At 46.2% G+C, this 16330-nt stretch overlaps 1 protein-coding gene across 2 annotated transcripts in view; it reads right to left on the bottom strand.

The window, feature by feature from the left end:
- The window catches only part of LOC139575599 (integrin alpha-11-like), an 85367-nt gene that overhangs the window by 12958 nt on the left and 56079 nt on the right, over window positions 1–16330 (bottom strand). For both annotated transcript variants that reach the window (XM_071400733.1, XM_071400732.1), the window contains 9 exons: window positions 14719–14867; window positions 12629–12772; window positions 10874–11208; window positions 9838–10004; window positions 7084–7223; window positions 6250–6360; window positions 5768–5853; window positions 5390–5600; window positions 4546–4644 (listed from right to left, as the gene is read on the bottom strand). In XM_071400733.1, the coding sequence (XP_071256834.1) occupies window positions 4546–4644; window positions 5390–5600; window positions 5768–5853; window positions 6250–6360; window positions 7084–7223; window positions 9838–10004; window positions 10874–11208; window positions 12629–12772; window positions 14719–14867 (1442 nt within the window). The remainder of the gene's footprint in view (window positions 1–4545; window positions 4645–5389; window positions 5601–5767; window positions 5854–6249; window positions 6361–7083; window positions 7224–9837; window positions 10005–10873; window positions 11209–12628; window positions 12773–14718; window positions 14868–16330) is intronic.

Genomic DNA, 16330 nt, shown 5'->3' with positions numbered 1-16330 from the left:
GGGAACACTGCTGGTTTCACTGGGCTGGCCTCTACAGGGAACACTGATGGTTTCACTGGGCTGGCCTCTACAGGGAACACTGCTGGTTTCACTGGGCTGGCCTCTACAGGGAACACTGCTGGTTTCACTGGGCTGGCCTCTACAGGGAACACTGCTGGTTTCACTGGGCTGGCCTCTACACGGAACACTGCTGGTTTCACTGGGCTGGTCTCTGCTCTCTACAGGGAATACTGCTGGTTTCACTGGACTCGCTTCTACAGGGAACACTACTGGTTTCACTGGGCTGGCTTTGCAGCTAGGGTGGTGTACTGGGAGTCTTAACTCAGGACCACACTTTAAAGAGACCCAACCAGAACAGAAAACATCTGGCTTGTGACTCTGTCTGGTTCCCATCTAAACACAATGACTGTGGGTGATTAATTCATTTTGTTTTTTTGAAGGGTCCCCCAACATGGCCCCAGATCAGATCCCTCAGAAGGGTCCCCCAACATGGCCCCAGATCAGATCCCTCAGAAGGGTCCCCCAACTTGCCCCCAGATCAGATCCCTCAAAAGGGTCCCCCAACTTGCCCCCAGATCAGATCCCTCAAAAGGGTCCCCCAACATGGCCCCAGATCAGATCCCTCAGAATGGTCCCCCAACATGGCCCCAGATCAGATCCCTCAGAATGGTCCCCCAACATGGCCCCAGATCAGATCCCTCAGAATGGTCCCCCAACATGGCCCCAGATCAGATCCCTCAGAACGGTCCCCCAACATGGCCCCAGATCAGATCTCTCAGAACGGTCCCCCAACATGGCCCCAGATCAGATCCCTCAGAATGGTCCCCCAACATGGCCCCAGATCAGATCCCTCAGAAGGGTCCCCCAACATGGCCCCAGATCAGATCCCTCAGAACGGTCCCCCAACATGGCCCCAGATCAGATCCCTCAGAACGGTCCCCCAACATGGCCCCAGATCAGATCCCTCAGAATGGTCCCCCAACATGGCCCCAGATCAGATCCCTCAGAACGGTCCCCCAACATGGCCCCAGATCAGATCCCTCAGAACGGTCCCCCAACATGGCCCCAGATCAGATCCCTCAGAACGGTCCCCCAACATGGCCCCAGATCAGATCCCTCAGAATGGTCCCCCAACATGGCCCCAGATCAGATCCCTCAGAACGGTCCCCCAACATGGCCCCAGATCAGATCCCTCAGAATGGTCCCCCAACATGGCCCCAGATCAGATCCCTCAGAAGGGTCCCCCAACATGGCCCCAGATCAGATCCCTCAGAACGGTCCCCCAACATGGCCCCAGATCAGATCCCTCAGAATGGTCCCCCAACATGGCCCCAGATCAGATCCCTCAGAAGGGTCCCCCAACATGGCCCCAGATCAGATCCCTCAGAAGGGTCCCCCAACATGGCCCCAGATCAGATCCCTCAGAACGGTCCCCCAACATGGCCCCAGATCAGATCCCTCAGAATGGTCCCCCAACATGGCCCCAGATCAGATCCCTCAGAAGGGTCCCCCAACATGGCCCCAGATCAGATCCCTCAGAACGGTCCCCCAACATGGCCCCAGATCAGATCCCTCAGAAGGGTCCCCCAACATGGCCCCAGATCAGATCCCTCAGAAGGGTTTTTGTTGGAGAGAATATGAAGCAAATAATCCTGCGGTAATTCTGTTGTCAAGGAGATGACCATTATTTGCGCTAATGACTTGGTGGGGTAATGTGGTGGGAGGATTAGGGAGCGGATGAAATGTTTGGTTTACTGAGACCACTACTTGCTCGCTGTGTGTGTGTGTGTGTGTGTGTCCTTTATTTATATATGCATTTGATTATCCAGATATTTCATTGGAACAGAATACATCTCCATTTGAAGGGTCTTTCTGTGCTACTAGAAGCATTTCAGGCAATTACTGTTGAGTTACTGTTGATGACTCCAGGTTACTTAATGCGTGCATGTGTTCTAATGTTCTCTGGCATGCCATGGAGTTCTATTTCTGGCTACCAGAATATAAAAAGCTATAAAGAGAAGATCAGATAAGTGTTTTTTTTAACCAAACTCCTATGTTCAGTGCTTAGGGGCATAGACACATGTTTAGTCTGGATACTTGTTTGTACAGGGCTGTTCGGATGAGATACGTATATATTAGTGAGGCAGTTAGAGGCTATGTGATTTTGGTGTATGTAGTACATCGTATAAAGGGCAATAATGCATTTAAGCAAATTTATGTTTACTGTAACACAGATTCAACCAGTCAAACCAAGTTGCCATGGTTACATTACATGATGTCATTGTGGCATTAAACCAGGTTCTCATGGATACATTACGATGACATCAGAGCTACGTCATCAGAAGGCACTGTGGTTATTGTAGCTAATAGATATGTGGAAGAAGGCTACACATGGTTAAATATGATTGGTTCATTGTATGGGTTAGGAGCCAGTACAATTGACATCATTTGGTGATTATCTCTTAGTTTAATGTGTGATTTAACTTTGAACAACACATAGCCTAAACTTAATGCTTACACCGAAAAACTCTCAGTTTCTAGATGACATTCTTCAAGAGAATGTCTCTTCTAGAGAGCATTCACTGTAGAGTAGTGACAATCAGGAAGACTGGTGTTTTGGAGAGGAGCTAGGCCTGCTAGACCAGACAAGACTTTTAACTGAAAATTCAGCACCTCGTAAAAGGCATGAGGCAGGAGGGGGGGAGAGAGGGTTATACGAGGCCGGATGGAGAGAGAGGAGTAGTACAGGAGGCCGGACGGAGAGAGAGGAGCGGTACACAAGGCCGGATGGAGAGAGAGGAGCGGTACAGGAGGCCGGATGGAGAGAGAGGAGGGGTACACAAGGCCGGATGGAGAGAGAGGAGCGGTACAGGAGGCCGTATGGAGAGAGAGGAGCGGTACAGGAGGCCGGATGGAGAGAGAGGAGGGGTACACAAGGCCGGATGGAGAGAGAGGAGGAGTACAGGAGGCCGGATGGAGAGAGAGGAGGGGTACACAAGGCCGGATGGAGAGAGAGGAGGAGTACAGGAGGCAGGATGGAGAGAGAGGAGGGGTACAGGAGGCAGGATGGAGAGAGAGGAGCGGTACAGGCGGCCAGATGGAGAGAAAACCCTATGTAAAAAAGGTTCTACATGGAACCCAAAATGGTTCTACCTGGAACTTAAAAGGGTTCTTCTAAGGGTTCTCCTATTGGGGCAGTTAAAGAACCCCTTTAGGCTCTAGATAGCACCTTTCTTTCTAAGAGTGTAGAATCAAACATGGCTCTTTCAAAAAGTACAACCCGATGCAATATAATACAAAATATACAGCCGACAGGAAAGACTAATAAATGTGGTTGTCATTACAGGCCTGGGAAGGGAAGATATAAGTGGGGAAAATGAAGCTAAACAACAGGCAGCAAGTTGAAACAGACAATCAGATAGGGGAATATATAGCAGAACATATCATTAAAGTATCTCTTCATACTGCATCTATCTTCATTTGATCCTGTCTGATGCTCCAAGCAAAGGAAAGCAACCTCTGTAGTCTACAATACATCAATGGTCCATATCCTGTGTTGGATATACATTCATTAAACTCTTTTACCATGTACACTGAACAGTCGTTTCCTTGTAGACCTCTCATTCAGTGATGCGTAATACCGTACTCCTATAACTTAAACAAGACCACCGCATCGTGTTCATCATCTCGACCTGATTAGAAAAGACCGATGGCTGAAATCTCTACGCTCTTCTCAGCAACTGTAATAGACTGATTCAGTTTAGTCATTTAACAACAAACCCTTGGCCCCAGAGGACAATTGGATTCATATATGAACTTAAAAATGTCCACAGATTTAAGGGCAGAATGGGACATTCGTGGCCTGCAAAGTAGAAAAACGGAACAGTACAAAGAGTTTGAAGTTTCCATGCAAGAAGTGACAGCCAAAAGTCATAAAGTTCCATAATGCAACCATCAATAACATTGTTTCACGTTTATCTACTGTGAGATGTAATTTATGAAAACAATCACTGATCTTATTAAAAGAATGGTAGCTGATATTTTGTTATGGCTGCGTTTGATAAGGAGAACTGTTGCACAGTAATACTGACAATATTAAAGTGGTGGTGATGGTTGCCAGATTGGTGTGTGGAGGGCACACTGCTGACAGCCCTCTTGGTGGGAGTTGGGACAGGAAGGACACTCTACCGTAACTCTTAGATGGTTGGGTTGGGTACGTGGGATAGGTGGGTGACTTGATTGTAAAATGTCCAGGATCATCCCCATATAGATTAACCATGGTGCACCTTGATCAACTCTGTGGTTGCAAACGGTCTGTATTACTTTACTATGGTCTTTAATGGTCCACTGTTTTGGTTTTCTGTTCTGGGAAGCACTGTTGCGTCTATGGTCGCCTATTCTGGTCCATGATATGCTACTGTACTCCACTAAGAGCAGCTGTGGTACCCTGTGGTCAAGAATGGTCTGGTATGGTGCATTGTGGTGAACTGTGTCTCAGTGTGGTCTACCTTGAATGCCCGTGTTACTAAAGAGACTCTCACTCACCTGAGTCTTGGCTCTCATGAAGGGAGCGCTGACGTTGCAGGTCTTCTCATGCCTCTGTCTGTCCTCACTGCGACACTCTATCTTCATATCCGAGTTGTGCTGAGATGGAAACAGAGATAAAACACACTCAGTGACTGAGAGAAAAATGAGAAAGACAAGCTTCTACATAAGACAAGCCTGAATTCCCTCAGGAATAATGACATTCTATATGGCTAGAACAGGTGCAGTAGTACTCCATACTGTATTTGAGGAAAGTGTGTTCTTCAATAGACAGACTGTACTAGTCTATAGGTGACTGGCCAAATCATCTTCACACTGACTTCTGTGAGCAGTCAACTCTGCACTACTGGTGTACTGTTGTCTGCTGTACTGTTGTACTGTTGTCTGCTGTACTGGTGTACTGTTGTCTGCTGTACTGGTGTACTGTTGTCTGCTGTACTGGTGTACTGTTGTCTGCTGTACTGTTGTCTGCTGTACTGGTGTACTGTTGTCTGCTGTACTGTTGTCTGCTGTACTGTTGTCTGCTGTACTGTTGTCTGCTGTACTGGTGTACTGTTGTCTGCTGTAATGGTGTACTGTTGTCTGCTGTACTGTTGTCTGCTGTACTGGTGTACTGTTGTCTGCTGTACTGTTGTCTGCTGTACTGGTGTACTGTTGTCTGCTGTACTGGTGTACTGTTGTCTGCTGTACTGGTGTACTGTTGTCTGCTGTAATGGTGTACTGTTGTCTGGTGTACTGTTGTCTGCTGTACTGCCATTTATTGGACTGTATTGTTGCACTATAGTCTTTGGGTCCTGGAATAGTGGCCTATAAATCCAATGTACTGTCTACTGTGAATCATCACCTTGACTATGAGACTAGAGAATCGTAGGTTAGGAGTGTAGGTGATGTTGAGGCGGGCTCCGTAGGCGTTTTCTCCCCTGTTCTCCAGACGAACGTCCACCACCATCCTCCTCCTCGATCCCTCCATCACTCGCTCTGACCCCTCCGCCCCTCCTTCGGACAGACGTCGACACATCGCACCCCTGGAGTGGACTGCATTCCCACAGAACTGCCTGTGGGGGGAGGGGGAGAAAGCAATCAATTCTGATCTGGGTGTGGTGTGTGTGTGTGTGTGTGTGTGTGTGTGTGTGTGTGTGTGTGTGTGTGTGTGTGTGTGTGTGTGTGTGTGTGTGTGTGTGTGTGTGTGTGTGTGTGTGTGTGTGTGTGTGTGTGCGCTCACCTCCAAGACAGCAGGTCAGTTGTACTCTGTAAGGACAGGCCTGGTATACAGCGGTCGTCCTCATCACAGCCATTCCAGAAGGGAAGCTAGTAGAGCGAGAGATACTCAGTTACAATGACATCCATATCATAGTACGGCTGTGCCAAGAGGTCTGGACCTTTATGGCACAGCGAGTACTGTGCTTGCCCTGTAAACCATAGTGTCACTGGTTCAAGCCCCTGGATGTTCCCCTTAATCGCTACAATACGACTCATAAGGCTGTAGACTAAGAGCTAAACAAGGAGATGACTGGTTAGTGGTCAGGTCAAGCAGTCATGTGACCCGCTCAAAGCGCTTCCTTGAAGTGATCCCTGATTAGACATGACTGGAAGGTTCCAGCAAATGTTTTTTTTTATCCATCCAGACATTTCTAATCAGTGATTTCATAAGAGCTAAAGAAGTGCTGATTGTCAGGGGTCAAGGGTCAGATGTGTGTGTCTCACCTCAGTCCTGACGGTGGTGGGCCAGGTGTCGTCCAGCGCAGGGCCCTGGTCGGGATGCTGCAGTGCCACCGCCACAGTGAACACGATGGGCCTCTCGTAGTCCGTGGTCTCCTGGATCAACAACACGAAGTGGAGGATCAGTGTTAATACAACTGTATCACACCATACATCATGAACCATGACCGTCACAACACACTGAGGGATAGGAAACGTTATAATGATAGGATAGAATAGGAAACGTTACAATGATAGGATAGGAAACGTTCTAATGATAGGATAGGAAACGTTCTAATGATAGAATAGGAAACGTTCTAATGATAGGATAGGAAACGTTATAATGATAGGATGGGAAACGTTCTAATGATAGGATAGAATAGGAAACGTTCTAATGATAGGATAGAATAGGAAACGTTCTAATGATAGGATAGAATAGGAAACGTTCTAATGATAGGATAGAATAGGAAACGTTACAATGATAGGATTAAACCAAAGGCATGTATTTAGATTGTCAAGACATTGAGGTTTCTGCATTATGAATTGACCATGTTACACCCCCCCCCCCCCCCCCCCCATTAACATTACATGGGGGAATATTTCAATATTGCTATGCAACTGAATGTCTAGAATTATAATATTTACAATTCTAAAAGTCCCAATTATCTAAATACATGGCTCTGGATAATCTCTGTCTCTCAAGTCTCTGTCTTACCTTCTGATTGGCTGTATGTAAATGTAGTCATATTGCTTCCACCTATCCAATATTCTCAGATCTCCCGGATAGGTTAGAGCCTAGATGTTGATTAGGAATTCAGCTAGAGTTCAGTCAGTGCTCACCATGACATGGAAGTAGATGTGTTGACAGGTCTCCTCTCCAGAAAGCAGGGTCAGGTTTTGAAACAGCAGTTTATCAGGGTCCTCCATTATGGCTCTGGGGTTGAATCGGCGCTCCCCAATGGTGGTGTTGTAAGTGATAGCTGGAGAGATGAAGAAAGAGGGAGCATAAATGTTGGAAACATGTTCTATACTACAGTACTTTATTTTCTATAAAATAATGACCAGAAGCAGCACAGATTACATTACAAAAAAGGAACTTGGACAAAAATCCAAGAGCCACCGTCGAGGAACTGAAACAATGTCCCAGTCGAGGACATGTGAATGAGTGACTACTCCAGAGTTGAGAGAGTTGACTAGACCTCTTGAGCCATATGTCTTTGGAAGTGATTCATTTCCAACCCACACTGTTTAAGAGGCACGTTATTTATTATACCGCGCTTTAGTAGCTTGGGGAAAATACCATAAAATCCAGAGCTAATGCACATTGCCCTACTGAGCATGCCAACTGGAGAGTGTACTGGTCTCCCATACCTCATACCTACTTTCTCCATTATACCATGGCATTGTTGAATTTCTTTCTGATTGGCTTGAAGGGCATTCTAGAGTGTGCATTATTTCCCTATAACGTATGGTATATTTGCACGGTAGAATTCAATGGCTATAGTTCATTCTTACATGTTCTATATTTGAGCTGCTTTTTAAAAGCGAAAGTCCAGTTGAAAACATTATTGGCATTGTTGAATTCAATTTTCATAATGGCAAGCTAGAATTGATGGTTTGGTTAGCTAAACTAGCAAGTCTGTTTGTTTGGTTACCACGGCAACTACTGTATGTATTAAAGGTGCTAGCTACTTCAGTGGATGTTGAACACATGCTCTGTCCATTTCCAACAGATGCTGCTGAAAGTTGAAGGTGTGTTACCTTAAGCACATTTGGAGATATCTCTTTTCTCAAAGTGTATTCTTCCTTGTACAGTCGAACACAACAGACTTGCAACACCACCAGCAGCAGCAGCACATCTGACAGATGTTACTAGACCAGACATTGTAATGAGGGGAAATCAAATCAATGTGTTCCCACTGTTCAGTGTCCCCTAAATGTCCAACCGTCCCGGCGGAGGACAAGATAACTTTCCGAGGCTTCTTCCGATTGGTTTGGCCCGTCTAACATATTTGACAAAGATGGCGGGAGGTTGGGAGGTTAACCAGAAACATCCACGCCTCAATGCCTCCTTAGCCTGCCTCCTTAGCCTGCCTCCTATAGTCCCACACAAGGGGGAAACCTGAGCCAACAGGCCTCAACCTTTAAAACACATTGTGACCAGAGAGACCTTGTGTCAGAGCTCGGGTGGGCCCCTGTCGGTGATTCAACACAGAGCCACGGCAACCGGAACGGTCTCCAGGGAGACCTTGTGTCAGAGCTCGGGTGGGCCCCTGTCGGTGATTCAACACAGAGCCATGGCAACCGGAACGGTCTCCGGAGAGACCTTGTGTCAGAGCTCGGGTGGGCCCCTGTCGGTGATTCAACACAGAGCCACGGCAACCGTAACGTTCTCCAGAGAGACCTTGTGTCAGAGCTCGGGTGGGCCCCTGTCGGTGATTCAACACAGAGCCATGGCAACCGGAACGGTCTCCAGAGAGACCTTGTGTCAGAGCTCGGGTGGGCCCCTGTCGGTGATTCAACACAGAGCCACGGCAACCGGAACGGTCTCCGGAGAGATTCCGGGCTCACGGCAGAAGTGTGGGGTAGCCATGTTGCAGCCTGACAACCATCAGCCTGATTATATTGCCACCATAAAAATTAAATGAGTAGAGTGGACAGAATGCATACTATTCGGAGGGCAATTTACATACAGAATGCTTGGCTAATTAACAGTCAGAGGCTAGAATAATCCAGATCAGTTCTCATCAGATGTAGCAGTTGGCATAGCATGTCCGTAACCGCTCTGTAGCCTGCAGCATATGTGTTTGGCAGATGGAATGATATCCTAAACTGTCAGTGATAGCGAGGAAACATTTTCCTGTGGCTCTGCTCTGGGGCAAGAAGCCATCACTCGTTCACTTAGTGAGTCAACAACAGAGCGGTCTGACTGACTCAACAACAACCAAGCAGAGACATTGAGCAATACACGTTTGGATCATGATTTCAACTATGAATCTCTGAACTGCATTACTTCTAGTGCTGACTTGATCCTTAGCCAATGTGTAGCAGGCTTGGAAAGGCTAAGCTTTGCTCTAAACATAGAACAGTCTTGGAAAGGCTAAGCTTTGCTCTAAACATAGAACAGTAGGAGATCAACAGTAGAGTTAATCAAGATGTCAGTTTTGCCTGAAAGACAATGAGGTCCTCTGCTGACTGTACAGTGAAGTAACAACAGTAGAGTTAAACAAGATGTCAGTTTTGCCTGAAAGACAACGAGGTCCTCTGCTGACTGTACAGTGAAGGAACAACAGTGAATAAACTTCTTCCTGAACAGAAAAAAGGCTTTGTGGCTCCACTGGGCTATTACATCCATTAAGATGAATCCAGTTTTATTTGTTTAGTTCTCATCCCCATAAAAGCAGTAAGCAGTGGGCGGCTTCAACAGAACCCATATTATGAGAAGTGCAGAGAAAGAGTTCAGCAACATCAGCGATATCTCAAGGTAGTTGGAGTCAATCTGACATCTTTTGCACTGAAGCTGTAATCAGTAGAAGGATGCAGGCTACATTATAGTCTATAACGTGACTTAATTGGTCACTTTTGAACACTCACCCACTTCCTGTGTAGGAGGTATGGCTGTCCGGGCGGTGACGTTTAGACACACTACGGCTGACATGCAGGTCACGTCCTTGCCTCCCCTCTCACAGTCCTTCACAAAGATGTTGATCTTGCTGGGTTCAAACCTGATGTTGGCGTGAATTCGGACGACACTGCGAGACCTGCAGATGAACCATACACAGTGTTATGATCATAAATGTGGTTGATTATATGCTCCACATACATACAGTACCATAGAAACAGTAGAACACTTGTTAATATCTAAGTGACCTACCAGAGGAACAGTATAACACTTGTTAATATCTAAATGACCTAGCAGAGGAACAGTAGAACACTTGTTAATATCTAAGTGACCTACCAGAGGAACAGTAGAACACTTGTTAATATCTAAGTGACCTACCAGAGGAACAGTAGAACACTTGTTAATATCTAAGTGACCTAGCAGAGAAACAGTAGAACACGTGTTAATATCTAAGTGGCCTACCAGAGAAACAGTAGAACACTTGTTAATATCTAAGTGACCTAGCAGAGAAACAGTAGAACACGTGTTAATATCTAAGTGACCTAGCAGAGAAACAGTAGAACACTTGTTAATATCTAAGTGACCTAGCAGAGGAACAGTAGAACACTTGTTAATATCTAAGTGACCTACCAGAGAAACAGTAGAACACTTGTTAATATCTAAGTGACCTACCAGAGGAACAGTAGAACACTTGTTAATATCTAAGTGACCTAGCAGAGGAACAGTAGAACACTTGTTAATATCTAAGTGACCTACCAGAGGAACAGTAGAACACTTGTTAATATCTAAGTGACCTACCAGAGGAACAGTAGAACACTTGTTAATATCTAAGTGACCTACCAGAGGAACAGTAGAACACTTGTTAATATCTAAGTGACCTACCAGAGGAACAGTAGAACACTTGTTAATATCTAAGTGACCTAGCAGAGGAACAGTAGAACACTTGTTAATATCTAAGTGACCTAGCAGAGGAACAGTAGAACACGTGTTAATATCTAAGTGACCTACCATAGAAGCACGGCTGCCCCCAGGGAGCCCACGGCCAAGTCCACCAGGCCATCCTCGTCCATGTCCATGCTGCCATGGATACTACGGCCAAAGTAGCGCAGGCCACTGGCCATGTCTAACGCAGCTATCCTCTGTTTGTATTTACGCAGAATCCTGTTGCGTTGGCTGAAGAAGACGTAGATAGCTCCTCTATGGTCATCCTCCAGCGGAGCCCCCACCACCACGTCGTTGAAGCCGTCCCCGTTCAGGTCAGGGACCGGGGCCAGCGAGGAGCCGAACCGAGCGTTCTGACCACGCTCCTGGATCTCCAACGCTCCCTCCAGAACGAAACGATTCTGAGGAAGGAAATAGGATAGGATGATGTCATTTTGGAATATTTCTGCTACATGGGATAGAGTGTACTGTAGGTAAAGGTTGTGTCATGTGTCATGTGCATGTCTATTCAACTCTGTATTTGCCAATGTTTCTCCTATTGGTTGGTAGGATTCTCTTTGTTACTCTGTACTTAAAGAGTCTTTGGTTGAAAAACCTTGAAAAACATATGCACGAGGGGAATTCATCAAAAACAGACGTAGTGGCTAAGGAAATGGAGTTAAGTTATAAATCTGTTATCTCCTGTGCTGCGGCCGGGTAGCCCCACCCCCCAGGCTTCTGGGATATCTCAGTCATCCATCGATGATCTCCCTCAAATGGACAGTCCTCCATTTATTTACACAACTCATAATGAGACATTGTTGTCTTAAACTTTCCCCTTCAATCTTTACAGAAGCATTCATTTGTTATTCCAAATTCATTTAGGAAAGTAAACAAAACATGTTGGAAGGCTTTGTTTTTGTTTACATAAATAGACCAAAAGTAACTAACAAACAATAACTGGGGAGTTTGAGTTTTGAATTTGAAATCAACTGAAAACCTCAAGCCGCATTGTTTTCGCTCACGCAAGAGGAAGGGTCTAACCCATTTTCTATCCCAAGGGGGAAATATGATTTCCCAAAAACATTGTCAACATGAGGGATGGGTGTTTCATCCAAGTGTCACATGATCAAAGGCAAACAAGGCTTCTGGATGTTTCTTTAGGGATGTTTCTGGGGAACTTTGAGTATTCACAGTGGGTGGAAAGTCAGTCTGAAAATATATGTACCTTAGAATAGAATTAGGTTTCCCCCCAGTCTGGAAAAAGGTACAATCCCTCAGCATTAAGAAAGTATAGGAGCCAAGTATTTTAGGCCGTCATCAGCCATGCACGTTATCACTCTCCAGGCTGTCTCATCTTTCTCCCTAATCTACAGCCTATGGACGGCTGAAACCTTAGATCACTTGTTTTTTTCACTTGTCTTTTTAAAGGAAAGAGGAAAGTCTGGTAGACTGTTGATGTTGTGCCAGTGGGTTAACTAACCCTAATCAAGGCTCTGGAAGGTCTGGTCTCTGGTCTGATGTGTTATAATGTAAATACAAGGCATAGGGATAGTTTGGCTCTATGTGTTCTGATCGAGGTGTTTCTGTGCTGACCTGCTTTTAAGTGTGTTTGGTAACGGGATCTGGGGCGTGTGTGTAAGTGAGTATGTATGTGTGTGTGTGTGAGCATTCGTACATCTGTGAGTGTGTGTGTGTGTGTGTGTGTGTGTGTGTGTGTGTGTGTGTGTGTGTGTGTGTGTGTGTGTGTGTGTGTGTGTGTGTGTGTGTGTGTGTGTGTGTGTGTGTGTGTGTGTGTGTGTGTGTGTGTGTGTGTGTGTGTGTGTGTGCGTGCCCACCCACCAGCTCAGTCACTCTGTAGATGTACACCTTGCCCTTCTCCCAGCCTCCACTGAAGAACATGGGCGCTGCCACCAGTAGGTTGTCTGTTACTCCGTCACCATCTATATCCACCGGGGAGATCTCACTCCCATAGTACGACCCAATCTGAAATATAACCACACAACCAATCAGCACCCTGGATCAACAACAATAATATCATCGTCTGGTTATGTAGCAGACACTTTCCTCCAGAGTAAACACAGTGTATTTCATACTCAGTAGATGTGGCCCATGTGGGAATCGAACCCATTACACCAGCTGGCACATCAGGCTCTAAAAGCACCATGCTAACCAACTGAGATCAGTAAGATCCCCACAGTCACCACGTTCTTCACACGTCCTTCACACGTCCTTCACATGTTTTTCACACATCCTTCACCACATCCTTCACACGTGTCTTGACCACATCATTAAAACCCCCCAGCAAACGTCATTAGCGTTCATTAGCATAGCATTCCAGTCATCATCATCGTTCAGCTAACAGACCCAGATGTTTCCCCATAGAGGCTAATTGGCTCTGCAAAACAACCCAGCCTTTTATCTCAATGCAACAACCAGACCTGGGTTCAGATGCCATTTGAACTTTTCAAACACGTTTAACGTTTTCTTTAGCCTATCTGGACTGCCAATGATTTACACTTTTGGAACTATTCCATTGGTTCCATTGCATCAGGCGAGCTCAGTCAAGCCCAGCTATAGTCTTTGAAATTATGTCAAATAGTATTTGAACCCAGGTCTGTTCCTCTCAATGAGTGTTGTTATGCCTCTCTCTGCCTCTTGTCTTTAGTATCCTCTTAGCTGGTGTTGTTATGTATCTCTCTGCCTCTTGTCTTTAGTATCCTCTTAGCTGGTGTTGTTATGTATCTCTCTGCCTCTTGTCTTTAGTATCCTCTTAGCTGGTGTTGTTATGTATCTCTCTGCCTCTTGTCTTTAGTATCCTCTTAGCTGGTGTTGTTATGTATATCGCTGCCTCTTGTCTTTAGTATCCTCTTAGCTGGTGTTGTTATGGATCTCTCTGCCTCTTGTCTTTAGTATCCTCTTAGCTGGTGTTGTTATGGATCTCTCTGCCTCTTGTCTTTAGTATCCTCTTAGCTGGTGTTGTTATGGATCTCTCTGCCTCTTGTCTTTAGTCTCCTCTTAGCTGGTGTTGTTATGGATCTCTCTGCCTCTTGTCTTTAGTATCCTCTTAGCTGGTGTTGTTATGGATCTCTCTGCCTCTTGTCTTTAGTCTCCTCTTAGCTGGTGTTGTTATGGATCTCTCTGCCTCTTGTCTTTAGTATCCTCTTAGCTGGTGTTGTTATGGATATCTCTGCCTCTTGTCTTTAGTATCCTCTTAGCTGGTGTTGTTATGTATCTCTCTGCCTCTTGTCTTTAGTATCCTCTTAGCTGGTGTTGTTATGTATCTCTCTGCCTCTTGTCTTTAGTATCCTCTTAGCTGGTGTTGTTATGGATCTCTCTGCCTCTTGTCTTTAGTATCCTCTTAGCTGGTGTTGTTATGTATCTCTCTGCCTCTTGTCTTTAGTATCCTCTTAGCTGGTGTTTACTGTAGCTGGAAGCTTGTTTTTCTATTTTTATTCACAATGTAGATTTGGAATGTGTGTGTTTTGAATTAAGGGGGACGGGAATGGGATGGGAAACACATGGGATCTGTGTAATGTTGTTGGCTACATGGGGGCGTGGGAAGGCTGTCTAGACTCCATTTGGCCCAGGTCTTAGAAGCACCAGTAGTGCAGACTATCATGGATGCTGTGTCCTGGCTGGGTTTCCAGATTGACAAAAGGACTGGAAGGACTACTGTCATGGTGGACTCAGATGGTGATGGGAGAGACAGATTGAGAATAAGGGACTATCAGGGTCTATCAGGGTCTTAGATGGTCTCCATATGTCTTTTAAAGGGAGAGTAATGTCAGTGTGTGTTATACCACTCTGTGTAACTGTTCAGTGTATGGTTGGAGTTTAGGACTTAGTGTTGTGTCAATCAAATAGGTGGTAGACATGTGTTAGGGTCCCAGTTAAAAAGAGAATTTGGGAAGCCCAGTTGTTGAGTCTACCTGTTGTCCTTTGAGGGAGTGCAGGATGGTGAGGTTGCCAGTGTTCTTCAGGGTGAAGATGATGACCTTGCCAGTATGGTTGAACCGCGGTGCCCCTGCCACATACAGTCGACCGTTCCTGGCCGACACCACCGATGTTACTGTGTAACCTGAACATACACACACACGCACACGCACACACACACACACACACACACACACACACACACACACACACACACACACACACACACACACACACACACACACACACACACACACACACACACACACACACACACACCCTTGTTGAGTCCAAATGATTGAATCCTTCCTGACTGAAAGCCAGAGTATTCACTAAACCCAGTGATAGAGGATTGTCATCATTGCTAACTCAGCCTAAAGTTCTCCTATGTGTCACAGCTTCACTCTGTGTTGACAGATGTTCACCTTTGATGTTCACCTTGGATTGCCCAGTTGTCTTCAACTGTTTCCACTGCTTCTTTCTCCCTGGAGCACAAAGCCTGTTCCTCATATAATGTCTGGCAGGAATGTCAGCTAGTTGTTACGGTGTGTGGTGAAACCCACTCTCTCTTCTCTGCACAACATCTCCATCAAATGGGCCAAATAAAGGCATACCAGTGTGTGTGTCTGTGTGTGTGTGTTCACCATAGGCCACTGTAATTCCTCTGGTTGGGTTGTATGAACTGCATGAGCCAGACCTGATTGATAAAAAGCAACTATCCTATCAGCTTCGTTTGGAAACAAAGTTCAATGGCCTGCATTGGACCACATTGACTCACTAGGGTGAAGCCAAGTCTCTCTCTCTAACTCTCTAACTCTCTGTGTGTGTGTGTGTGTCTCTCTCTCTGTCTCTCTGTCTCTCTCTCACGCTCTCTCTGTCTCTCTCTGTCTCTCTCTCTCTCTCTTTCTCTCTCTCTCTCTCGCTCTCTCTGTCTATCTCTCTCTCGCTCTCTCGTATGAGGACAGTAATCCTTTCTGTGTCTTTTCTCTATCTCCTTCTTCTCTCTGTCTTCCTCCTCCCCATTTCCCCACCCCTCTGTCAGTGAGCATGTCCAGACCCATGCATCTGCCCTATATTCCTAATGAGGCTGGAATGGCTTCCGTGGGCAGGCATGCAGGCCAGCCAGCGGCTGATGGGAAAAGCAGAGGGCCTTACAGGCAGGAGGAGTGGTGGTAGGGTGGAGTGGGACGGGGTGGGATGAGGTGAAGTTGGATGGGGTGCAGTGGGATGGGGTGCAGTGGGATGGGGTGCAGTGGTTTATGGAGAGGGCTGCAGCGAGGTCTGCTGCTAAATCACTGTGCCTGCCACATGTCTATCCAGAGAGAGAGAAGAAGCGGGATAGACGGAAGATGGAGATAGGGAGATAGGGAGAAAGAGAAAGCAAGGGAGAGACGGAGGAAGAGATAGAGTGAGAGCATGCGAGAGAGAGAGAGAGAGATGGGTGAGAAAGCAAAAGAGATGGAGGAGATGAGATGGGTGAACAGTAGACTGTAGAGACAGTAAAGGTGAAGAGAGAAAGGAGATGAGATGGGTGAACAGTAGACTGTAGAGACAGTAAAGGTGAAGAGAGAGAGGAGATGAGATGGGTGAACAGTAGACTGTAGAGAC

This window comes from Salvelinus alpinus, chromosome 5, assembly GCF_045679555.1.
Source record: "Salvelinus alpinus chromosome 5, SLU_Salpinus.1, whole genome shotgun sequence".
NCBI lineage: Eukaryota > Metazoa > Chordata > Actinopteri > Salmoniformes > Salmonidae > Salvelinus > Salvelinus alpinus.
This window is presented reverse-complemented; position numbering and strand designations above follow the sequence as displayed.